Source organism: Spermophilus citellus (genome assembly GCF_964194105.1).
Source record: "Spermophilus citellus genome assembly, chromosome: 1".
Lineage (NCBI taxonomy): Eukaryota > Metazoa > Chordata > Mammalia > Rodentia > Sciuridae > Spermophilus > Spermophilus citellus.
This window is the reverse complement of record NC_138182.1, coordinates 192,744,677-192,771,712: the sequence shown is the minus strand read 5'-3', so window position 1 is coordinate 192,771,712 and position 27,036 is coordinate 192,744,677. Positions and strand designations below refer to the sequence as shown.

Sequence of the window (27,036 nt, the reverse complement as noted above, 5' to 3'; positions counted from 1 at the left end):
ATGTATGTGCTCTGTCCCTCACTTTTTATTAAACTCTTTTCTTTTCTTTCTTTTTTTTTTTTTTCAGTACTGGAGATTGAATTCAGGGGCATTCTACCACTAAACTACATCTCCAGCCCTTTTTATTTTTAATTTTGAGACAGGGTCTAGGTTGCCTGGGCTGGCCTCAAATGCCCTTCTCCTGTTTCAGCCTCCCAAATTGCTCAAAATTTACTAACATTTTTTTGTTCTGGGAATTGAACCCGGGGGCCCTCTGCCACTGAGTTACATCCCCAGCCCTTTTTATTTTTTATTATTTTTTTAAAATTTTGAGACAGGGTCTTACTAAATTGCTGAGGATGGACTCAAGCTTGTGATCCTCCTGCCTCAGCCTCCAAAGTCATTGGGATTACAGGCATACACCACTGAGTCTGAACTTTTTCAAGAGTTTCTTCATAAGCTGGCAATATTTAGAAGTAGAAATAATTTCTAATTTAACCTTTCTTATTTTTCCATTTTTTAGTTGTGTTTTACAGCTGTTTCCTTCAACATATACTGTAATATACAACTTTTTCTCTTACTTGGACAGCTATTGGAAAATACTGAAAAATATTCAGATTTCTATTTTCTTGCATACTGGCACGTTTATTATAATAATATAATTGCTGTTACCATCTTCTTTGCATGGATAAAGGTATTTGTATTTTATTAGATTACGTAAGACAATACTATAGTAGTATAATAGCAACTTAAAGTGATAAAGGGAAAAAAAGTATTTTTTGAACAAGTGATTGTTTTTTTTTTTTTTTTTGAAAAAGTGATTTTAAAAGTAGTTTGGCCTGGGCTGAGATTGTGGCTTAGTGGTAGAGCGCTTGCCTACCATGTGTGAGACACTGGGTTTGATTCTCAGAACCACATACAAATAAATAAAATAAAAACTTTATCAACAATTAATAAAAAATATTTAAAAAAAAAAAACTATTAAAAAAAAGTAGTGTGGACTTCCATGTTGGCTGGAAATCCTCAAACACCTTTGATTATCATTAAGTTTCCCATTTAATTTGAAGCACAGTTCTCAAATTAATTTAAGTAATTAATAAATTTGATATTCTACAATTTCAATTAAATTTGTTCTTTTTCAGATATTCAAATTCATAAGCTTTAATAAGACAATGTCTCAGCTGTCATCAACTTTGTCTCGCTGTATCAAAGACATAGTAGGATTTGCCATCATGTTTTTTATAATATTCTTTGCTTACGCCCAGTTAGGATTTCTTGTTTTTGGATCACAGGTTGACGACTTTTCCACTTTTCAAAATTCCATGTAAGCTCTTAGTGTAATTATATTTTCTGTATATGTAACCCCAAATCATGGCAAGGCCCATGATTATTGGTAATATAAGACTTAATTATTAATTTAAACTTGGTTCAATAGTTTCATTGAAGACTAACTGCCATATTCAAAGTAAGGTTTGGGATTGAAGGATCCCATTGGATGGTGATATCCATTTTTAAGTATTATGAAGTCAAGTTAGAAAAAATAATTCTTAATTCTTCACTGGAAATGAAAATTTTACCTAAGATAATGGAAAATGGCTTCCAGGTCTCTAGTATTTATTCTTTGGGCAAAAGAAATCTTAAGTGGTTTTTCATTAAAGGGCTCCATCTTAATCTTTAAATTGATATTAACTTGAGGGGTTTGGGTTGTGGCTCAGCGGTAGAGCGCTCACCTAGCTTGTGCAGGGCACTGAGTTCGATCTCCAGCAGCACATTTAAAAAAAAAAAATGAAAGTATTGTGTCCAACTACAACTAAAAAACAAAAAATATTAAAAAAATTGATATTGACTTGATTGTCCTATGTTGATCTGCCAAATATGTATTTTAAAAATAGCTTTATGTGCATAAAGCAGTAAAAAATAGGCAACAAGTTTATAAAAGTGACTAGATACAATCTCTAGCAAAGCATTCAGCCTTTTCATTAAGAACAAAATATTTTCATAGGTTTACTTTGAGTAAACAAAGCAACTACAATCTGTATGAAAAAAAAATATGTTAATCAATTCTTAAAATTTGTTCTGTTGGAATTCTAGATCAAAATTGGGAGAAATGGCTTTATATTTAAGGAAGTTTGGGAAATTTTGCGTCAACAGTTTGGATATTTGCAGTGTATATTTACTTTTGGCTCTAAGAAATACTGCAATAAGTTTGTTTGCTTTAATTAATTAATTGTCCATGACCTTTCACTAAATTTTTGAGAAACTAAAGAAATGTCTGAGGTTGCCTTTTTTTTCAAGCCACATGTAAATAACTGAAGTAAAAATGTATAAATTTTATAACATTTTTCTGAATTAACCTTTTACCAAATTAGCAATGAAAATAATTTACTACAAACCAAGAGAATATAATTCTAGTTTCCAGTTCTGCCATTAGGTACTTATATTTTCTAGACTTCAATTTCCTTATCTGTAAAATGAAGGAACTGGAATAACTACTCCCCAAAGCCCTTTCAACTTTAAATGACCTATAATTTGAAAAGTTTAAATTATGTAGAAAACTGAAAAATGTAATTAAAAACTGTTGCTACAACTTTTTTTTTTTTTTTTTTTTTTTTTTTTGGTACCGGGGATTTAACTTAGGGGCACTCGGCCACTAGCCACATCCCCAGCCCTATTTTGTATTTTATTTAGAGACAGGGTCTCACTGAGTTGCTTAGTGCCTCATTTTTGCTGAGGCTGGCTTTGAACCCATGATCCTCCTGCCTCAGCCTCCCAAGCTGCTGGTATTACAGGGGTGTGCTACCGCTCCTGGCCAACAATAACTTTTATAATTACCCACGTATTTATCCTCTACTGAGATCTATACTCCTTCATATGCCTTTAAGTTACTGTTTAGTGTGCTTTCATTTCAACCTGTAGGACTCCCTTTCAGATTTGTAAGACAGGTCTAGTGGTAATGTGCTCCCTAAGCTTTTACTTATCTAGAAATTACCTAATTTCTTTCTCACTTTTGAAGGACAGTTTTGCCAGATTCAGGATTCTTGTTCAGTTTATTTTGTTTTTCCTTTTAGAACTTTGAACATACCAGTCCACTGTGTTTCTGATGAGAAATATGCTGATATTTTTACTGAGAATTCCCAGTATTTGATGTTGCTTTTGTCACTGCTATCCAGATTGTCTTTGCCTTTTGATAGTTTGACAGTATGTTTTGTTGTGGGTATCTTTTTTGAATTTATCTCTTTTTTTCCTTTTCTTCTTTTTTGAGCATTGGGGATTGAACTCAGGGGTGCTTTACTACTGAGCTATTTCTCTAGCCCTTTTTATTTTGCCTAGAGCCTAAGTTGCTGAGGCTGGCATTGAACCTGTGATCTTCCCACCTCAGCTTCCTGCTGTGATTACAGGTTTGTGCCACTGTGCTCAGCTCTTTGAGTTCCCTGAGATAAGAAGATATTCTTATCTTTCACCAAACTCTTCCATTATTTATTCAAATAATTTTTCTGTTCCTTTCTATTCTCCTTCTGGAATTCACACAATGTATATGACAAGCTTGCTTGATGATGTCCCATTGGTCCCCAAGGATCTGTTTTTCATCTTTCTCCAATCTTTTTCCTATTTCTCAGACTCAATAACCTCAATCATCCTACCTTCAAGTTCACTGATTCTTTGTTCTGCAGCACAAATCTGCCTTTGAATGCCTCTAGTGAAATTTTCATTTTAGTTTTTGTATTTTTCAGGTCTAGAATTTTTTTTCTTTTTGGTATTTTTATTGTGTGTGTTTTTTTTAAGCTGCTATTATCTATTTCCATGCTGGGGATCAGCTTGAGTTATAAACATAAGATCTTCTTAGTTTTCTCTGAGCCTGTGTCTTTCTCTGTATTGCACATTGACTTTATAACTTTTGTATTTGCAATTGCTTTTGGGTGTTCTAATCTTTAATGCCTGTTCCCCAAAGGGAAAAAAGAAAAATACAGTGTGGGAGGGAGAAGATGTCAGCCCTTTAAAATTCCAAGGACGTTTCAGTCAGAAAAGATACTAGAAGCAATGCGGAGTAGGTGGCAACAATGGTTCCCCACCTCTGTATCTGCATCTTTTCGATTAGCACCAAACAATTGGAACATAAGCCCTAATATTTGGAGGACATGGTCTTTACTCCCCATCCTGTCCTTTGCAAGCTGCATACAAAGCTGCTCCAGAAACATGTGCATGGATACCAGCTTGAGACTGGGTTGGGGGATGCATAGCTACTGCTGAGCTGAACTGAAACAAACCAAATATTAACCACAATTTACTGTTCAAGTCTTATTATGAAAGTTGCAGGACTTCTTTAATAGACTCCAGATTTTCAAAATAGTTACATTAGACAGATTATTCCAGTACAGTTTTTATTTAGGTGTGTGTGGAGTGGGGGACAGATTCTGAGCGCTTCCATCTCCACAATCTTCCCAGAATCCTTCCCTGAAGGCATTTTTTGCTGATCTAGAAGAAATAGCTGACGAAATAAATGTGTTTCTGGCCAATTCTCAGGAAAAGACAGAAAGCAAAGCCCAGAGTCTGAACAACATGTGTGTGTTTAGGGAAGGTCTGTCTGATCATCTTTCCACACATCAACTAGGAAGCTTGAGTCACTGTAATTTCAAATTAAAGGTAAATCCATGATAGAGACTTGAAGCTTGGGTTCATTCACCTAGGTATCATGGTCCTGAACTTAAGATGGTCCCAAGCTAGAATGTTTCCATCTACTTGGCTGACACAGAAAGCCTCTCTGGAGAAAGTTACCTTCCTCTTAGGTCACAAATTATTTCTTTTCTTTTTTAAATATATATTTTAGTTGTAGGTGGACACAATACCTTTATTTTATTTTTATGTGCTGCATGAACCCCATGCCTCATGCATGCTAGGCAAGCGTTCTACCACTGAGCCATAACCCCAACCCACAAATTACTTCTACAAGTAATTTTTTTCATATATAATGTGCTTCTCACAATTAAAGATAACTTGGTACATAAGGGAGAAGAAAAATCATCATCAAGACAAGCAGATATAACAGACAACACAAACTTCAAAGACTTTAGAAATTGAAATACTTATTAAACAATACTTATATTTTGAAAGAACACAAGTCAAAAAATGTCTTCAGAAAAGGAGACAATATAAAAAGTGACATATTTGGAAAAATACCAAAAGTAAAATTTTAGAACTGAAAACCACAGTAGCTGAGATTAAAAGCTCCATTGATAAGGTGACAGCAAATAAAACACAGAGGGATGAGAAAAGCAGAACACAGATCAGAACAAATGACCAAAAGTATATTATTGAAAGACAAAATATTGAAAGAGGGTATGCAATATAAGGAATAGAATGAGAAAGTCATTTACATTGAATCTGAGTCACTAAAGAGCGCAGAGAGTGGAATAAAGAGAATATTTGGAAAATGCTTAGAAATAGCTACTACCAAATCAATGCTTCTAAGTGAGACTGAAAGGTCACATTAATGACAAATGGCACACTACTACTGAACAATCTGGTACTTATTTTAATTCAATAAGGAAGAACTCTGGAAAGTTAGGAAGGGTGTCAAGAAGTTACAAAGTAGTATTTTCACTCAATTAACCCTCTCTGCTGAGGCAACATTTGTTTCTTTTAGCTTGGAAGGAGAGGGAACAGAAAAAATGTATAAGCTCCAAATTAATAGGAGAAAAGGGGAAAATACTCCTTTTGTGTCTGGAGACTCCAGTTCCTATGTGATTATAACCATTGGGTAGATTGCTTTGTTTTTTTTTGTTTGTTTGTTTTGTTTTGTTTTGTTTTGTTTTTTTAAGGGAGAGCGAGAGAGAATTTTAATATTTTTAGTTTTCAGCGGACACAACATCTTTGTATGTGGTGCTGAGGATCGAACCCAGGCCGCACGCAGGCCAGGTGAGCGCGCTACTGCTTGAGCCACATCCCCAGCCTTGCTTGGGTTTTTATTCTCATCATTTTCTACAGAACAGAGGTATCTAAACACTTTCCTGGTAGAAAAGGGCTGAATGGAGCTTTAGTTATTGAGCTAGTTTCTGGAAAGGAGAAAAGAATGAGAAATGATGCCTTTAACTAGAAGATTTTTAAAAATGACATTAGAAACACTAAAACAATTTTCTTATTCTCCTATGCCAGAAAGGAAAAACTATTTAGTCTTCTTTCATTCCAGCATTTTCTCTACCTTATGTAGAATATTACAAACCAGTATTAAGGGGAGGATGAATACTGTATGGTTTGGTCAGGTCTTACCTAGGTACTAGGGAGGAAATTCAGATGTTTGAGTCCTAGGACTCCAGTTAGCCCATTTATTTCAATGTGTTTTATTTCTTTATTGTAGATAGCCTTGTTTCCTTTTATGTGATTGGCAAAAGCAAAAAGAGAAACTGCCTCCCTTTTGACCAACTGAATAATCATGAAGAGTGTTAACATACTATTAAAAATTGCTTCCTGGCTGGGCATGGTGATGCCTGCCAGTAATCCCAGTGGCTGGGGAGGCTGAGGCAGGAGGATCACAATTTCAATGCCAGCCTCAGCAACTCTTAGTGAAGCCCTAAGCAATTCAGTGAGACCCTGTCTCTAAATAAAATACAAAAAAGGGCTGGGGATGTGGGGCTCAGTGGTTAAGTGCCCCTGGCTTTAAAATCCCCAGTACCAAACCAAACCAAACCCTTGCTTTCAGGATTAACCCTTAAAGAAACACACAATTTATAAATTATATTCCTGATGTATAGGCGAGTATATATCCCTGATGCTAGGTAAGTGCTCTACCACTGACCCATTTTCTCAGCCCTTCAATTTCTTAATTTTCATCTTTAAAATGAGAAAAATGAAGGTCTGTAATATTTTAAATGGTATTTGTTTTTTAAGAGAGGGGGGGGAGAGAGAGAGAGAGAGAGAGAGAGAGAGAGAGAGAGAGAGAGAGAGAGAGAGAAATTTTTTTTTTTAATATTTATTTTTTAGTTCTCGGCGGACACAACATCTTTGTTGGTATGTGGTGCTGAGGATCGAACCCGGGCCGCACACATGCCAGGCGAGCGCGCTACCGCTTGAGCCACATCCCCAGCCCCTTTAAATGGTATTAACATTGAAATTGAGTTCTTAGAGTAAGGATAAAATAAACCCCAGGACCATGTTGAGGCCCATTACCAGCACTTTGAAACTACCAAGAGACAAATTGTTGGAAAAGTCGAGTTAGGACAAAAATTAAACACACCGTTGACATTAGGGCTCTTGGGTTGAAAATCATTGGTAAACTAAAAGTATTCACTTCTAGAAGGGCACAGAAATGGTCAAGGAAGTCACTGCCAAAACCATTTGTAAATAGTTATCTCAAGATTCAAATGTTGTAAGTGAACACTGAATTCACATTGGTTAAACAAATTGAAACCTATCATTTCCTAAACTACCTGTTCAGCAATTGAGGTAGGTGACTCAAGTCTTGCCTTAAGGGGACTTTTCCACATCATTTTATAGAACTCTGCAGTAATAATTAAAACCAGAGGGTATATGCAGCTACTTTCCTAAAGGCAACTCCCAACAGTTGTCATGTATGTACAGAAAAGGAGGTAATATTTTCTAATGTTCTTCTTTCTTCTTACCAAAGATTTACACAATTTCGAATTGTTCTTGGAGATTTTAATTTTGCTGGTATTCAGCAAGCCAATTGGATCTTGGGACCCATTTACTTCATCACTTTTATCTTTTTTGTGTTCTTTGTCCTGCTGGTAAGAATAACTATATATTTTCTCCTCTGCCTTTTTCCCTACATTTTTTAAAAAATGGAATTACTCATTTAAAAGAAATTGTAGTATTACTGCCTACCTGTTAAGAACACTGACATTTATTAATGGCATGGATAATATAATAATATTATTATTATTATTCCTAATAATCCATTTTTGTAGACTAGTGACTACTAATATTTTCAAGTTGTTAATGGGAAATGGGATCATAATAGGTGCTTATTTTAGCAAGGAATGTGCTTTAAACAAACATGTGAAATCCTTTAACAAAATGTGAAAGTCCTGTGTCTTTTCAGGCAGGGAATTCAGCCATTCCCATATTTCAATGGCTTACAGCCCTTATGGCTAAAAACTCACCCCTTTGTGATTTTCTAGGAGTCACTAAGATGGGCCTCTCAGACATACTCAGAACAAGTCTCTTTGAGTTTCCTATTAAAGGAAACTTGCCTCCCAGTCAAGGCACTGTTAATGTCTTCCATGAAAATACTTTTTGTCATGCATAGAAGTTATTCCCCAGTGATATTCAAGAGTCCTCAGGGTGACAGAGTTAAAGGTGGAAAGCTGGACTAGGGGCGACAATATTATTGTGTTATCTGGTCATTAGTAGTTGCAGTCAGATGGGAAATTTAAGCAACTTCATAGTACTTAAAAAACAACAAATCCCTTATGAACATATAATTATTCTAAATTTTTTTTCTGATATGTAATATTGATAAATTATAACATTAGTAACCAGGTCAGACACTATTTTTACGCTATCTTTCTCATAATCATATTTGCCTGTATCCACAGGCTATATGTGTTCCATTGTACTCTGCATAGCCACTTATTATTGAGTATATGGGTTACTTTTTGGTTTGGCAGTGCTGGTGATTGAACCCAGGATCTTATGCATGAGAGGCAAGTATTCTACCACTAGGCCACATTCCCAGCCCCAAATGGGTTAATTTTAAACTTGAATCTAATTTTACAAATTCCAGTATTTTTTTAAAAAATATTTTTTAGTTGTAAAATACCTTTATTTTATCTATTTTTTATGTGGTGCTGAGGATCGAACTCAGGGCCTCAGACTACTAACCGAGCACTCTACCCTTGAGCCATAACCCCACCCCCAAATTCCATTACATGTCACTTTTTTTTTTTTTTTTTTGAGACAAAATCTCACTGTTTTGCTCAGGCTGGTCTTGAACTTCTGGGCTTAAGCAATTCTTCTACATCAGCCTCCCAGATAGCCGGGACTGCAGGCACGTGCTACTACATCTGCTTTAAAATCACTAACATTTAAACTAAGTTTTAGCCTAGCAAGGTGGCATATGCCTGTAATCCCAGTAACTTGAGAAGCTGAGGTAGGGGAGTGCAAGTTCAAGGCCAACCTCAGCAACCTAGAGAAACTGTGTATTTTAAAAAATAAAAACGGCTGGGGATGTAGCTCAGAGATAGAGTGCCCCTGGGTTCAATACCCAGTACAGCAACAACAGCAAAAGTATCTATTGAAATAATTGTGTGAATATTTCTCCCTAGAACATGTTCTTGGCAATAATTAATGACACCTATTCTGAAGTGAAAGCTGATTATTCAATAGGCAGAAGACCAGATTTTGAACTTGGTAACATGATTAAAAAGGTATGTCAAATTCTTTTCTAACTATAATTCTAAAGCAAACAGTATTCCTAGCTCTTGGGTCAAAAAACACTTAAACCCCCAACTGGTGGTGGTCTTTCTTCCTGGGGTTTTGTTTTTTGACCCAGTGTTGCTCATATTTGCACTACTTTAGTAGGGGCGTGAAGTATTCTCTCTGGCTTAAAATACATGTATGAAGATGTGAGGAAAAAAAAAAAAGAACAGTGTTACCTTAGATTAGGTAGAGAGAAGTGATGGGAGGGGAGGAGAGGAGATGGGAGGTTAGGAAGGACAGTAGAATGAAATAGACATTATTATTACTGTGTGTATATATGTGACTGCATGACTAATATGATTTTGCAACCTGTACACTCAGAAAAATGAGAAATTATATCCCATCTGATTCAAATGTATGATATGTTAAGGTCATTGTACTGTCATGTGTAACTAATTAAAACAAAAAATTAAAAAAATGTAGCTGAAATTATTTCAGAGCTCCATATATCAAATAGTAAATAGGATTACTTAATATTATTTTATTTCTTCCCTCTCAAAAGTTTTCAATTTAGATACTGGCAAATTTCTACACAATATAAACTGAGAATTCCATGTACCCTGTCTTCTTCACTTTCCTGTTTCCATTAATTGCAATATTATTCTCAGTCACTCCTGGCTCAAGACTTATTTCCTTCCCTTTCATATAGTCTCTTGATATGGCCCATGTGTATTTTCTCCCTGCAGATCTTACTAGTCTTTGTGGAATTCAAGAATCTTTTGGAATTCTCACTGCCACCACTAGATTATGGCTATCTGTAGGTTTCACCAACCTTCCCTATGGCAGCTCCTCATAACTGTTCTAGCTTTCTTCCCATGCAATTCCTACTCTGATCCTATCAGTTTCCCTGGACCTTTCAAAATAGATCCAAAGTCTTTACTCAATACTCCAAGCCCTTGTCAAGCCTCACAGTCACAATCCATCTTCATTAGCTACAGTTATTTAAGCCCTTTTTACATCACCTATTTCCCAGGTAATTTGAGCACTGTGCTTTCATGTCCTCTGCTCATGTTGAAATATTCTCATAGCTCCTGGCTTTCTTGCCAACATTCTATTCTTGATGAAGTGGAATCTGCCTTTTCTTTAGACATCTCTACATACCCCTGGGTCTAAGCATAGCACTTCACAGAGAAAAAGTCCTAGTAGTTATGGGGTTAGTGGGGCTTAAGAACTTCTTCCAAGAACTTATCTGTAAAAGAAAACTATTAAGATGACCGAAGCCCTTGCAAAGAGCTTAACTGTGGATTACTTTTCATTCTTTATCTGGAGTATGATGTTGGTGCAAATATTAAAAGTGTTAACATCCTTAATGCATATTAATACATATAAAAGATTTTTTTCCCAAGTGTGATGCCCTCATGAGAATTAACCCCTTTAGCTTTTTCACAAAAGTAAAAACCAAAGATGATAGCAATGTGAAAGGATAATCATGACATTTCTTTAGGACAGCAGTCCCTAGAGATAAATATTTCATATTTAATTTACTTTGGTTAAACATTACTAATACAGGCTATATTTTTGGTGAAGTTTTAAACTATTTTTAATTATGTACAGGGTTGTTTTAATGCACTTGAGAAACTCAAACTGAAGAAAGCTCAAAAAGATGAAGACGTAAATATGTAAGATGACTTTTCTTAAATTTCATTTATTTATTTTGTACCAGGGATTGAATCTAGGAGCCTACAATTGGGCAAAATCATCTAACACAAAGCTGTTTTTATAGTTAAGTGTTTATTGTACACCTGGATCCAAAAAACCACTGGCAACATAGCATACTTTAGACTCAGTTGTCTCCCTTTGTGACTGGGAGATACAGCTTACTGCCACTACCCAACACAGTAAGAGTACTTAGCATTTCAGCTGAAGAAATGATCAAAATTTAAAGTTTCTATTGAATGTATATCACTTTTACATCATCATAAAGTCGAAAAATAATAAATTGACCCATGGTTAAGTCAGAAACCATCTGTATTATAGGAGAAACTTAAAAAATGAGAGTTAAGGTTTTGATTTCAGAATTACCACCATCCAATGTAGTGATTCTAAATATATTGTCATTACATTCAGTAGTGCCTCCTAATTTCTGAGAATGTCATGAAACTCTTAAGCTAATTTAAAATTAACATAACGAGGTGCTGTGGCACATACTATAATCCAGTGACTCGGAAGGCTGAGGCTGGGGGAATGCAAGCCTCAGCAATTTACTGAGACCCTGTCTCAAAAAAAACAAAACAAAACAAAAACAAGGGATGTTAACTCAGTGGTAAAATGCCCTGGGTTCAATTCTCAGTACCACAAAAAATAAAATATAATTAATGTAGTAGTCCTGGCATGTTGCTCAGTGGCAGAGTACTTGTCTAGCATGCATGAGGCCCTGGGTTCGATGCCTGGTATCACTAAACAAATTTAATATAATGCACTACTCAGATAAAGGTTTCTTGCTTTTTTGGGGGGGTGGTGGTACTGGGGATTGAACCACAGCCTTGTGTACCATAGGCAACTGCTCTACTACTGAACTCCCCAGCCTGAGAAAAAACTTTAAAGGAAGTTGGGAGAGTCCTATAATGATAGAAAACATATTTAACTATCTAAAATGAAAATATTTTACACACAACACTTGCAGATAATACTCATACTTAATTTATTTTTTAATTTTACACACATTTATTCCATGATGTGTGTCAAAATGCTTCACAAACCCAGACCTCTGGCAAAAAAAAGTAAACTTTCTTTAAAAAAAACAGCAAAAGATGTGAACCTCTTTATGATCACATTTTCCAAATAATTAGGATTTATTATCATAAAAAACAAAAATACAATTCATATCCTTACTATCAATCAGAATGTATTTCATGGTATCACTTCCCTTTTTACTTTTGTATGCCTCTGATTTTTATTTTATATTTCTCATAGCAAAAGCAGTGGAGAATTGGCTGAAGAAGCCAGAAGACAAGGCTTTGATGAAAATGTAAGGTTTAAATTTTTTCATAAATAAGTTGTAGCTTTATTAGAAATCTGCTTACAAAAAAGTTCTGGTTAGGAACTGTAATGATTTTCTTTATTAAGAAAAGTAGTAGTTACCTCTAAATATATCTCCCAAAATTGAGATCCTTTCTTATTTAAGACATACCATTTGGATCCCAGGTGCTTCCTCTCTCCTAGTACTCTCAGCCAGATCCCCTGGTCCCCAGGTGTACACTCACTGTAGCATTATTTATTTAGAGTACATAAAATGATTATATTTCTCTCCTATTAATGTGATGACTTATTCCAATGATTCTAACATTTCAAAAATTATAGCATATATATATATATATATATATATATATATATATATACACACACAATAAATATGAAATTTAAGGAATATATATGTGGAGTTTAAGGAATGGATATCTCCCTGCTACTATCTGTCCACTGAGAAGCCGAGAAGAAATAATACCCTTGCAGAAACAAGTACAACTGAGTACCCAAATCTTAGTTTCCAAATACCATTCTCTGCTAAAAGGAGGCAGGACTCCTTGGAGACCCTACTTATTGTAGCCTGGAAAGTACAAATGAGCCTGGAATATTTTGTTGAGCCAGAAAGTAAAACTGTTCAAAGAAGAACAGAGACCTGTTAAAAGCACACAAGACAAGCAGTAATATTAGGATGAAGTCTAACCAATACCATCTTTTTTGGTGGTGCTGAGGATTGAACCCTCGGCCTTGTGTATGTGAGGCAAGCACTCCACTTAGCTATATCCCCAGCCCCAGAGCATCTTCAACAATCACAAAGCAACATCATCAGTACTGAAACAAATTTACATCATGCCACCTGATAGGATGCCATTAAATCAACATCCCAGTATCTAATCATAATGAAATGTCACACAATCCTAAACTGAAGGACAGTCCACAAAATAAATGACCTGTATTCTTTAAAAGTATCAGGGTCACATTGTAAACATGTGGAACTATTCCACAGTAAATAAGATTAAAATGACAAGTAAAAATACAATGCATAATTCTGAACTGGATCCTTTTCCCATAAGAACATCATTGGGACCATTGACTGGTAAACTTGAATGGGACAGTGAGGATTATAATAATTTATCAATATTAATTTTCTGATTCTGATTGTTGTATTAGGATACATACTGAAGTATTCAGGAATAAAACATTCATGCCTTACCCCTAAAGACTTCAGGGGAAAAAAAAATGTATTTGAATTGTTCTTGTAGCTTTTAAGTTAAAAAAAATTGTGAGGAATTGTGGGGGAGTACCAGGGATTGAACTCAGGGGTACACAACCACTGAGCCACATCCCCAGCCCTATTTTGTATTTTATGTAGAGACAGGGTCTTGCTGAGTTGCTTAGGGCCTCGATGAGTTGCTGAGGCTGGCTTCAAATCCTTGATCCTCCTGACTCAGCCGCCTCAGCCACTGGGATTACAGGCATGTGCCCGCCACTGCACCCTGCTTAAGAAACAATTTTGAGCTATTTAAGCCCCTCAGAGCAAAAGGGGAAAGTTCTACATTATTCTTTTACAATAATTATATATTGTACCAAAAAGACAAAAAAGCTAATCTCACAATTCTTGAAGCAAAAGTCTTAAGTAAAATATAAGCAAATAGAATCTAATAGCACACAATATAGCTCAAGGGTAGAACATTTGCTTAAAATGCACAAGGCCCTGAGTTCAATCCCCAGTGAACCAAAAACAAAACAAAAAAAGCACACAAATATCGTAATTCATATAAGGCTTATTCTATGAAAGAATGGTTCAAAATTGGGTAATCAACATAATTATATTAAAAGGAAAATTACATGATCATTTTCCATATTTGCTGGGTATTTAATAAGTTTCAACCTCAATCTTGAAGAGAAATTAACAAAATGAAAGTACTGGGGATTGAACCGGAGGAACACTTTACTACTGAGCTACATCCCCAGCCCCTCATTTTATTTTTTAAGACAGGGTCTAAGTTACCAGGCTGGCCTTAAATTTGAGATCCTCCTGCCTCAGGTTCCTAACTAAGTTGCTGGAATTCCTTAATAGGCCTTGTGCATGTGAGGCAAGCACATTAAGGAATAGATATCTCCCTGCTACTATCTCTGTCCAATGAGAAGCCGAGAAGAAATAATACCCTAGCAGAAACAAGTACAACTGAGTACCCAAATGTTGAGGACAAGATATTGATGTATTGAAAGGGGTCAATCAAAACAATTAGGTAAGAGAAATGCATTAGAGGTTTAAAAATCTAAAAGAGGTAAAACTGCCTCTATTTGAGATATGATTTCTAGATATATGATGATCTGAAAATTAAAATGAAAAGAACATTCAATAAAATAGTTGAAGAAATAATTTATATAAATACTATCATGTCATGTATGCAGACATCAGTTTATTAAAAATTACAATGGTAACAAGATTAAATAATGCCCAGAAATTAATGTACATGTTCAAAATCAAGATAAGGGAAAATGTGAACATTCTTTTTAAAGATGCTGTTGCTGATTACTTCTGAAGGAATGTGATGAGGCGAATTCTAGGTATGCCAAAAGATGCTAGATGCTGAAGCCTTGAGCTAACATTGCTGCTGGAAATTGCATAAGAAGTACTACTAAAAACAAAAAATCCCAGAAAGACCCTTCTCCTCTACATTCCCTAAATAATGGCAGAATTTTAACAGAAATCCAGTTAGCAAGAGTTTGGAGAATGAGGGGTGCAAAGCCTAAGACCCAAGCAACAGAGAGCAGAGTTTAAGAGGGTAAAATTCTGAGTTCCTAGACATTAGCTTTATAGCCCAATCTACTCTTCTGGCTATTTAATGTGTACATTTGCAATTCCATAAAATAACTATTTCAAGCCATCATTTATTAGGATGGAACTATTCTTTATACAGATGAAAATACTTTTGCTCCAGCAGCACAAATTTTCTGGCATGAGGTACTTGTTTGGGAATACATGGATAGATTGTATGCAGATTGAGTAACACAGTAATTACTTAGAGGTACATGGGCTGGGCATGTAGCTCAGTGGTAGAGCACTTGCCTACCATGCACAAGGGCCTGGGTTCAATCCCTACCTAGCACTGCAAAAAACTGGAATAAAGAACAAACATACAGAATGAGAACATCTCAGGTTTGACACCAAGGATAAAACAGGAAGCAACTCAGATGAAGATGCAAAAGGGAAAGGCAATGTAATGAGGAAAAGTTGTAAACAAAACCAAAAACCCCCAAACTTCCCTAAAAATGCTAAATAGTTCTTATACCAAGTCCTCTTAAGTGCCTTTGCTGATACACAGACCTAAACATCATGCAGGGCAAAAAGCCAATCAGGCTTATACTTGTCCTCTAAATTGACAGGAGATTCAAAGAGCAGAGAAAATGAAAAAATGGAAAGAGCGGCTTGAGAAGAAGTATTATTCTACAGAAATTGAAGATGACTACCAGCCTGTCACTCAACAAGAATTTCAAGAGTAAGCATTTGTTTTAACCAGGGTACTATCAGGCATCATGACATGGGGATTCAGGACATATGTCACATTGTTTTTCTGAAGCTTGAACTTATCTCTTTAAAATTTTTCTACCCAATTTTAAAATCAAAGAATGTGACTCCATTTACTTAAAACTATTTTTATCCCTACATCTCTAAAATGATAGAAACTGCCATTTATATTTGACAAGTATGACAGATACTATTTTCCATGCAGGTTTAGAATGTCAGAGCCACAATTAGCTACATAAGGCATGTTTTAGCTCACCATACTATCTTCCTTGTCAGAGCAATTCACTCTAATAACCTGTGGTCTTTAAACACAAGTGTATTACTGACTCGTTCTCCACTAACTTCTAATTATCTTTTAGACTCTTTTTATATGCTGTGGAGCTGGAGAAGGAATTACACTATATCAGTTTAAAGCTAAACCAAGTGATGAGAAAGCTTTCAGCTCTACAAAAATAAGACAAGAGGTGAGAATCTGTGATGCAATCATAAGGTTATTTCTGACAAGACTTACTCTGCTAGACGTGTGAATGCCCCCGGGCCCCTTTTGCAGGTTTTGTGCAAGTTTATTTCCTAAACTTGCCCTAATTTCAGACACATTTTGAAAGCACTAAACTTTCAAATCACTGAATTATCCTCAGGGTTGTTTATAATAATCAAATGATTTCCAGGAATTAAGTGCTACCAAATATGACACAATCCATATATTACAACTTGCCTGGCTCATGCATAAAATTTTTATGATGAGGTTTATTACTCAATTCTACAAATGTGAAGAGAAAGTGCAAAATAATGCTTGTACTTCATGGGTCAATATAAGTAGAGGGAGAAAGACAGTTTTTCCCTTTCAAGCATATCACTATGTTCTGACTTTGTTGGGCCACAGATATATTAATAAAGGTTCAGACATTATATTACTCCTAAGTGAAAAAAATTCTCCATTCTTCAGAATTTAAAGTATCCAGGAATAAGCCTAAGTACAGAAGAACAAACTTCCCAGACAAGAACAGAAATTTCACTGGTATCTATCTTCAAACTGGAAATTCACCTATATCAGGGTCATAAGAAGTCGTGCTTGGGAAATGTAAATGATGCTGCAAGTGCCATGTTTCTATGGTTGGAAAACTGTGTATGACTGGTATTACATGAAATAGAGGGAAACTCTTATGTCATTTAGCCATAGCACCCATCTTACACATCAGTGCTCAAAAGACTTCAACTGAATAAAGGGATTTTAATTTTTTTTTCCTTGTTTTTGAGATAGGGTTGCTCTATGTTGTCTAGGCTCAAAGTAGCTAGTACTACAGGCACATGCCATCATGCCCAGGGAATAAAGGAATTTTATTTATTTTGCAGTACTGGGGAATGAACCCAGGGGTGCTGAGCCACATCCCCAGACATTTTTGTATTTGTTTTGAGACAGGGTCTTGCTAAATTGCTGAGGATGGCCTCAAAACTGCAATCCTCCTGTCCAGACTCCTAAATAGCTGGGATAGGTATGTCCTACTCTGGAGACTGAGGCAGGAGGATTTCAAGTTCAAGAAAGCTTGGGCAACTTATAGAGACCCTGTCTCAAAAAAACGATGTGGATGTAACTTAAAGAGAGTCACTATGCATGAGGCTATGGGTTTATCCCCTACATTGCCAAAAAAAAAAAAAAAAAAAAAGTAAAATTATTACATACCTTCCTTAGGTCAAGCTATGCATTGAGTTTTCTTATTAGGATAATTCATTGCAATACACTATTCTGCAGCTTCTCCATAGATTTCCCAAGGAAAGCAATCAGTGGCCTTTCCCTGCCTTACACTCCCCATAATTAGTGTTCCCTGATGTGGTCCCTGGGTAAGGTAATTGTAACAAGACTGAGAACATTAAGGAAACATTTAAGATCTCAGCTTTTTTCTTTTTTAACACCTACTGGAAAAACACATTTACAATGACTTAGAACATTAAAGTTCTTTTATTACAAAAGTTTATACAATGAAGCGCCAGACACAGCAATGCAATTATACTGATTATACTTATACAGTGTTTATTTGTACCAAAGTAAAACTATCACGAATTGCCTAATTGTACCACCTACTGCTGCTCAACCATGACACACAATACTATCACATAGAGTAAGTGCTGCCATGCCACTTTTACCTATTTCTACTCAATAACCAACATCATGAAGCAGCTGTTAATTCTAAAATGAAACCAGTCAGGGCACTGACTTATAAAAATAATATGGTACTCACATAGATTTAGCATTATAAAGAAGGAATATATTATTTAAAACATTTATATAGTGCATATGGACATTTTTGCATGTGGTATATAAAATAAAACATTCATAAAAACAATATACAGTGCACATAAATTAGATGTTAGACCCCTGTCTGGAACCTAAAGAAATTAACTGAAATGTACACTGCATAATGGATTCAAATAAAAGTGATACATCTTTTGGCATTTCAATTTTACCAGGAATACATTATGAATAATCTAGTTTCATCAAAAGGAAACACACAAAAAGGGCTGGATTTAGTGCTTTATTCCTCAACTACATGTTTACTACCACTGGATTTTTCCTCCCTCCCAAAAAAGGCATTGCACACACAAGTGAAATGTGAAATACTAGAAACACTATTATCAAGCTACTTCATGTGCTTACTATGTGATAGTGCTAGAAGTTTGAGGTTCATGCTTCCCTCACCTTATTAAAGGATGTTGTAAAATTCCAATTTTGTATAAAACAAATTTTTAATATAAGCTAGTTAAGAAAACCATGCGTGAGTCAAGGCATGCAAAACATGGGCACAAAATGAGATACTCATCAATCCAAATAAGCACCAGGAAAAAAAATTAGTCTGACACAAATCTGCTATTGTATATTTTTTAACAAAAATGATATCACCATTCCATGAAAATGATTAGCCATGCAAAGCAAGAGAAATAAGACATGCTAAGAGCATATGACAAGGGGCATACCACCACATATCTTGTAAACGGCTGCTTTAAACAGCATGTAATTGAGGAAAAGGTGGTTTCTATTTTTAGAGAATGTTTTTCCTATGGATTTTGCTGATTAAAAAAAAAAAAAGAAAAAAATGTAGCCCCTTGAAGGTAAATGCAGTGGTATAGCCCTTGTTAAGAACAGATTTACTTAGGCATAATGATTATTTTGCCAATTTAGGCCCATTTGATTAAACATACAAATCTGAGCACCATCAGAGTTCCTACATACTGACATGGCTACTTTCTCACATTATCTGGAGGTGGGTGGGGAGGGTAAGAGTACAGAATCCCATTCAAACAAATCACATCATCACCAGCTGATAAACACTAATTTAGGAACCAACAGTAACTTAAGTCCCATAGGCAGCATGTGATGTGTGGTATGTGTTCTCTAAGCAAGGTCAATTTTTGGTCTACCCACTGTTATCTTCATCCAAGAGCTGTGTGACCACTGAATTATAAAATTTTCTAACATACTACCTGTGAGGTGTCACTTTGGGAATTAAACAGAAACGTGTTCCACTGTAGGACTTAAAATTTCAGTTTGATTTTGGTTTTCTAGGAGAACAACACAGTTGCATATGTGCACTTGTATAGGCCTTTCTTTCAAATTTTCAGTCATTCTGTGAGAAAAAGGCAACCGAAGAATTCAGTGTGAAGATTTTCCTCTCAATTTTCTTCAGTAATGAAAAAAAAAAAATTAGTAATAACAAAACACTCTGTATTTCCAAAGTTCTTGAAGTTGAAAGGATAAAATTCTAGTCTTTTGCTAACAGGATGTATCTGTAGTACAAAACAATGAAAGAAGCTGCGTGTTTGCAAAAGGTGGAGAGGACAGTCTGTGGTTAGTATGGAATATCATACTCCCTAGAGAGGGCCTACTTACCCTTGCATTATTTGTTTAGTGGCATCACAATCAAGTACAAAATGAGATTCTCTGAGTGCCTGACAAAATGAACTCAAGTACCAGCCAAGTACACATGATGACAGCTTCAAGGAATACAAGTGACTTTATGATGTGAATTTTCAAGGAGCATATTTTATATGGATTTTGAAGAATCTTGTTTGCTGATAAGAACTTCAAGAAGCCTAAGTTTTGCTTTGATTTTCTTGTATTCCCTATATTCCTCAAGCACTGGAACACGATCCTCCTTCTGGGCATTCCTAAGGAAGAAAATCACTAATTATATATTCAAATAAAAAGTTGCTCTGCAAGAAAAAGGGTTATTGGACTAATTCGCTCATTCCCAAAGAACATTCCTAAAACACTTCTATTTTTTATGGATTGTTCTAACAGATTAAATAATGCTATACTTCTTTTATCAATGATAAATATTTCACAAAACATTGACAACTAAACTCTGCCAGGTAGGTCTGTGTCTAGTGTTAGAAAACCACCCAGAGTCATTTCATATATTTAGTTAAAACAAAACAAAAATTTAGTTAACTGTGCCTGCACAGTTTACTAACTTTATATTATGAGCCAATGCAATTCGGTTTGTTCATCAGCTAAAATGTGGTATCATCCCAACCATAATTATAAGCAAAATTTTCTTCTGATGATAATATAGAGAAGTAGAAGGTACCTGGAAAACGCATTCCTGCACTTCAGATTTTCTTAGTCTTTTGTATAGGTTGGTATAATGATTATCCTAATTCCCAGAATTAAACACATTTTGGAATTTGTAATGGAGCTACTATTGGGAAAAGCATTTCTGAATTGAATATATTTTTCTCATTTTAAAAGACTCCTCTAGGAGCCAGCCATGGTGGTGATCTCCTGTAACTGAGGCTGAGGCAGGTGAATCAAAAAAGTTTGAGGCCAGTTTGGGCAAATTAGTAAGATCCTGTCTCAAAAATTTAAAAAAGGGCTGGAGATGTACTCAGTGGTAGAGCACTTGCCTAGCGGATGCGAGACCCTGAGTTTCAGCCCCAATCCTGTCCCCACCCCTGGAAAAACTAAACACAAAAAACACAAAACAAAAAAACCCTTGATCAACTATACATATTAGATAAAGGCACATGCCTGCCACATCTTAGAAACTAGCAGCCTGGAATGACCCAACATGTAGCCTGAAAACAATGTTATCAGTATAAAAATTTTGAGAATCCAAACTAGTTAAGAATACCATTCCTATTAGGGGACCCTTATTAAAAAGAAAAACATCTCATTTCACAACCATTTCCTAAAGGGTAAGAATATAGAAAAAAGACAAAAATCACTATAGCTCTGTGGTATAGTGTTTCCCAAGCAAGTGCAAAGGTTTGATCTCCAGCACTACACACACACCACTGCAATTCAACCTAGACTCCAAACTCCTGAGGATAACCCTAATATTTTTCTTTTTCTTTCTTCTTCTTTTTTTTTTTTTTTTTGGTATTGGGGATGGAACTCAGGGACATTTAACCACTAAGCCACATCCCGAGCCTTTTTTTTTCGCCCCTTTCTAATTCTTTTTTTTTTTTTTTTTTTTTTTAAAGAGAGAGTGAGAGGGGAGAGAGAGAGAATTTTTTTTTTAATATTTATTTTTTAGTTCTCGGCGGACACAACATCTTTGTTTGTATGTGGTGCTGAGGATCGAACCCGGGCCGCACGTATGCCAGGCGAGCGTGCTACCGCTTGAGCCACATCCCCAGCCCCTCTAATTCTTATTTTGACACAAGGTCTTGCTAAATTGCTGAAGCTGGCCTTGAATTTTACCCTCCTGCTTCAGCCTCCTTAGTTGCTGGGATTATTGGCACATGCCACTGTGCACAGTGAAATATTTTATCTAATGTTGTTTCTTCCAGCTCTGAATTTCCTTGCAATTAATAATAGCAGGGCTTCAGAGCATTGAAAAATGTTATACAACTTAATTTTCAATAATGCTAACATCTCATAAGCAAAATTTATCTATAATTCTATATATTCCACTATTTTAACATATGGACATTTTGTGAGTTAACAGAGAAAGATAACAGTATTATGACACTTGACAAACCTTCCATTTTTTTGATAAAATGCCTCTTCAAATTCCCGTAATGTTTTACGGAGTTTCTTTTTTTCAGCTCTGGCTTTCCAAAGTTGTTCCAGTAATTCAGGCCTAAAATTGAAATGAAAAGAAAACATTAAAAGGGCACAGAGGTGATTCATTATGTTCCTTAACAGTAGTTCTAGCCCTGGCTAAAAATTAAAATCAGCTAGAAGGTTTTTAGAGCATACTAATGCCTTACTCCATCTCCAAACCAATTAAATTAGAATAGCTGAAAGGCCTTATTAGTATTAGTACTTAAAACAAAAACAAAATTTAATAATTGATTGTGATGTGAACTCAGGGTTAAGAACATCTTCACTTTGCTGTGCTCATTTCTTGGGGTAATAAAGAAGAAACTAAAGGAAAACTTCAGATGGTTTGCATGCTTTGTTATATATCAAATATAAGATTTTACTATAAATTTTTTTTGAAACACACTATTTTGGGCAGTGGGGGGTCACTTTACCATTGGTTATAACCCCAGCCCTCATGATTTTAAGAGAGTCTTCTTTCTAATTTGCCCAGGCTGGCCTCAAACCTGTGCTCCTCTTGCCTCAGCCTTTTTTTTTTTTTTAAAGAGAGAGTGAGAGAGAGGGGGACAGAGAGAGAGAGAATTTTTAATGTTTATTTATTTTTTCTTAGTTCTCGGTGGACACAACATCCTTGTTGGCATGTGGTGCTGAGGATCGAACCTGGGCGGCTCGCATGCCAGGCGAGCGCGCTATGCGAGCGCACTACCGCTTGAGCCACATCCCCAGCCCCTTAAGTCACTGAGATTACAGGAGTGTGCCATCATGCCCCACTAAAACACACCATATTTAATAAAAGAAAATGGAAATGACAACATGTACTTGTAAATCACTTTTTAAAGGGTGTATCTAGCTTGTGGTTAATTCTTTTTTTTTTTTTTAAAGATTGCTTAACTTTTTTTTTTTAAAGAGAGAGTGAGAGAGGGGAGAGAGAGAGAGAGAGAGAGAGAGAGAGAGAGAGAGAGAGAGAGAATTTTTAATATTTATTTTTTAGTTCTCGGCGGACACAACATCTTTGTTGGTATGTGGTGCTGAGGATCGAACCCGGGCCGCATGCATGCCAGGCGAGTGCGCTACCGCTTGAGCCACATCCCCAGCCCATGGTTAATTCTTAATCACTTGTATTAATCCCTTCTAAGTGCTCAAATTATTTTACAAAAAATTCAATATTATACACATAGTCTAAAATCAAACTAGACTACATACATAGAAGCTGCACGAGTACTTGACAAACGGAGATCCAGAGCCAGTTTTTCTTGATTTTCTTCAACATCAGATTCTGAATTTTCCAATGAAGTCTGTGCATGTACAGCTGTTTTCAAGATATCACTTAACTCAGAGGATAGACTAATGCCATCTTCTTCTTCTTCCTAAAAAGATATCCAAACAGAGAAACAGGCTATGGCTTTCAACTTTCCCTTTAGGAAATCAATTAAAGAATGAGTTCTTTAAAGGATTACCTTGATTTCTTCAAAAAAATGTGCAGTTTCTCCTTCTATGATTGGCTGTAACATCTGACTCCTTCGCTTGGTGGAGGGAGATCCCTATAACAATCAGTAATACAGATTTTTTTTTTTTAGTTGTATATGGACACAATATCTTTATTTATTTTTTTTATTTTTATGTGGTGCTGAGATCGAACCCAGTGCATTGCACGTGCCAGGCAGGCGCTCTACCACTAAGCCATAACCCCAGTCTCAATAATACAGTTTTAAAGTACTTAGTGAAGCTTCACTTCATTATGGTACAAATATTAATCTTTCAAATATTAATCTTTATTTTCAAAATCTTAAGCGTATACTTTTAATATTTTTAGAGGTTCTTAATTTTTGCTTACATTTTCCTTTTTATTTATGCATAAGGGTGATAATTATATTTAGAAAAGTCTAAAAGAGTTCATTCAATAGTGTTTTACTATTCTAAACAAGTGTCACATATACTTTAACTGGTTGCAATTTTATTTTTAAAAATAGCTCTCAAGCATACTATAATGAAGTAGCCACATCAATGTTTATAGCAATTCACAGTAGCTAACTATGGAACCAACCTATGTGCCCTTCAACAGATGAATGGATAAAGAAACTATGGTATATATACACAATGGAAGATTACTCACCTTAAAGAATGAAATTATGGCATTTGCTGGTAAATTGATGGAACTGGAGAATATCATGCTAAGTGAAATAAACCAATTTCAAAGAACCAAAGGCCAAAGGTTTTCTCTGATATGTGGGTGCTAATTCACAATGGGGGAGAATAGAGGTATTTGGAACTAGACAGGGGAGTGAAGGGAGGGAATGGGGTATGGGGATAGGAATGATAGTAGAATGAATCAGATATTATTACCGTATGTGCATGTATGATTATAATACTAATCTACACTAATCTTTGTAAATACTAATCTACACTTTGTCTTTATGGGCTTGCCTATTCTTAAAATTTCATATAAATAGGATTATATAATATGGCCTTTTGTGTCTGGTTAATTTCACTCATCATATTTTTATGGTTTTCGCCCATGTATTTATATTTGTGTATGTATATATATATATATATATATATATATATAAAATATATGTATATATGTATGTATGTATTTTATTCCTTTTTTGCTGCATAATATTCTAGTGAATACTGGATATACCATATTTTATTTATCAGCTGACAAACATTTAGGCTATTATGAATAATACTGCGTGAACACTTGTGTACAAGTTTTTTTGTGGACATTTTCACATCTTTTTGAGTATTTACCAAATAGTAGCTATACCATTTTACATTCCCACCCAGCAGTGTATGAAGGATTCGATTTATCCAGATTCTCACCACAATACTGTTATCATCTTTTTCATTAATAGTCATACGAATGGGTGTGAAATGACATCTCAAGGTAGTTTTATCTGCATTCCCTAATGACGTTCAATATCTTTTGTTTGCTCACAGGCCATTTATAAATGCTCTCTGGAGAAATGTCTATTCAAATCTTTTTATTCTTGAATTTTTAAATATATTCTGGATATAAGTCCCTTATAGGATTTCTGAATATTTCTTGCATCCTATGGGCTTGTCTTTTCACAAGTGTTTGCACATAGTTTTTAACTTCGTTGTTGTTTGGCAGTACTGGGGGATGAAACCCAGGGCCTTGTGCATTCAAAGAAGGAATTCTACCACTGAACTATACCTCCAGCCCAGGGTTTTACTTTTGATGAAGTCAAATTCATTTTTTTGTTTTGTTGCTTACGTTTTTGGTATTGTATCTTAAAAACAAATAAAACCCTAACCCAAGGTCCAAAGATTCACTCATGTTTTCTAAGAGTTCTTTAGTTTCAGCTTTTACATTTAGATCTATAATCCACTTATAAGATAAGGTCCCAATACCCTCCACCTCACCCACAGTGCTAAGGATGGAACTCAGGGGTACTTTACCTCTGAGCTACATCTTCAGTCCTTTATTTTGAGACAGAGTCTCACTTAGTTACTGACATAATCATATACACAAAATGCTAACAAATGTGCCTGCCAAATAATCCTAGGCTCTTCTTATTAGTTTCCTATCCTTTTAAAATCAGTAATCTCAACTTAAAATTACTATTCTTTCTACCTTGGTTATAAATTTCTTCAATATACCACCAAAATAAATTTTTTTAGACAAGTACATCTTGAGAAAATGAACTAGAGAAATATTTGTTTGTTTTACTTACAAGAATGGGAGTGATGCTGGCTCTTGTCAGCATCTGTTTAACAAGCCGGTATCTATCATAGAGAGGTTTAACAATATGCCTTTCTTCCCTGGTCACCTGAAGCCAAAAATAAAAAAGAAGTCCCCTAGTTATCAGAAATAATTTTGTCCAAAACATTAAGCAATTTTATCTTCCTACCCCACATCGAAAATTTTATATTAAATAAGTTAGTTATCTCCCAATTATAAGAAATAAGGCTCTATGAAACAGCTCTGTAGAATGGAAGCCTCAAAAGTGATTCATGCTCTATAGATGCAGGTACTGATTTCTTCAACAGAAGTTCAAAAACAAACAAACAAACAAATAAATAAAGTTTGAAAAATTAATCAAGAGCCAGGCTGTAGAATGGAAGAAAATCTTTGCCAGCTGCTTCTCTGTCAGGGGATTAATATCCAGAACTGAGGGCTGGGGTTGTGGCTCAGTGGTAGAACACTTGTCTAGTATGTGTGAGGCACTGGGTTCAATTTTCAGCACCACATAAAACTAAATAAATAAAATAAAGGTCCATCAACAAATAAAATTTTTTTTTTAAAAAATCCAGAACTGAAAAAATTTAATGCAACCAGGGAAATGCAAATAAAACTACACAAAGATACCATCTGAATGTCAATTATCCAAGAACATAAATAATAATAAATGCTTGTGAGGATGTGGGGGGAAAAATATACATTGTTAATGGGACTGCAAATCAGGAATGGAACGTCCATATGACCCAGCTATCACACTTCTTGGTATTTATCCAAAAGAACTAAAATCAGCATACTATAGTAATACAGCTACTTGAATGTTTATAGCAGCACAATTCACCACAGCCAAATTATGAAATTAGTCCAGATGCCTGTCAACAGATGAATGGATCAAGAAAAGGCAGTATATGTATACAAATGGAGTTTTACTCAGCCACAAAGAAGAATGAAATTATGGCATTTGCCAGCAAATGGATATTTCTATCCATTTCTGGAGAATATCATGATAAATAAGCCAGACTCAGAAAATCAAGGGTTGAATGTTTTTTTTTTTTTCTTCCCACATGCGGAAGCTAGAGAAAAATAAGGGAAAGGAGGTGGAAGTGGTGATAGACATCATAAATATATAGGGAAGATCATGCAGTAGGAGGAAATCAAAAGAGAGGGAGGGAGGAGGGAAAATGGAAAGAAAAATAACAAAACCGTGTTATATATGTATATATAAATGTGCCACAGGGAATTTCACCTTTATGTGTCTGTAGAAAAGTATCAATCAAAAATAAATAAATGGGGCTGGGGATGTGGCTCAAGCGGTAGCGCGCTTGCCTGGCATGCGTGCGGCCCCGGTTCGATCCTCAGCACCACATACCAACAAAGATGTTG

General features: G+C 35.4%; 2 protein-coding genes across 5 annotated transcripts in view; one reads left to right on the top strand and one right to left on the bottom strand.

Moving 5' to 3' along the window:
* PKD2L2 (polycystin 2 like 2, transient receptor potential cation channel) overlaps positions 1-19,861 on the top strand; it is a gene marked incomplete at both ends in the record, with an annotated part of 36,720 nt that extends 16,859 nt beyond the window's left edge. The window contains 8 exons of one of the 4 annotated variants that reach the window (XM_081284804.1): positions 503-673; positions 1,122-1,303; positions 7,598-7,718; positions 9,258-9,359; positions 10,966-11,030; positions 12,325-12,379; positions 15,766-15,878; positions 19,810-19,861. In XM_081284804.1, the coding sequence (XP_081140930.1) occupies positions 503-673; positions 1,122-1,303; positions 7,598-7,718; positions 9,258-9,359; positions 10,966-11,030; positions 12,325-12,379; positions 15,766-15,878; positions 19,810-19,861 (861 nt within the window). Of the gene's footprint in view, positions 1-502; positions 674-1,121; positions 1,304-7,597; positions 7,719-9,257; positions 9,360-10,965; positions 11,031-12,324; positions 12,380-15,765; positions 15,879-16,266; positions 16,445-19,809 lie in introns of those variants that run through there. The other 3 variants (XM_081284805.1, XM_081284803.1, XM_081284806.1) reach the window with 3 other exon arrangements.
* The window catches only part of FAM13B (family with sequence similarity 13 member B), an 80,078-nt gene continuing 70,933 nt past the window's right edge, over positions 17,892-27,036 (bottom strand). The window contains exons 20-24 of the mRNA XM_081284845.1: positions 25,649-25,744; positions 23,408-23,491; positions 23,154-23,317; positions 21,886-21,987; positions 17,892-20,068 (exon numbers count right to left, since the gene is read on the bottom strand). Of these exons, the coding sequence (XP_081140971.1) occupies positions 19,945-20,068; positions 21,886-21,987; positions 23,154-23,317; positions 23,408-23,491; positions 25,649-25,744 (570 nt within the window). The 3' untranslated portion in view covers positions 17,892-19,944. The remainder of the gene's footprint in view (positions 20,069-21,885; positions 21,988-23,153; positions 23,318-23,407; positions 23,492-25,648; positions 25,745-27,036) is intronic.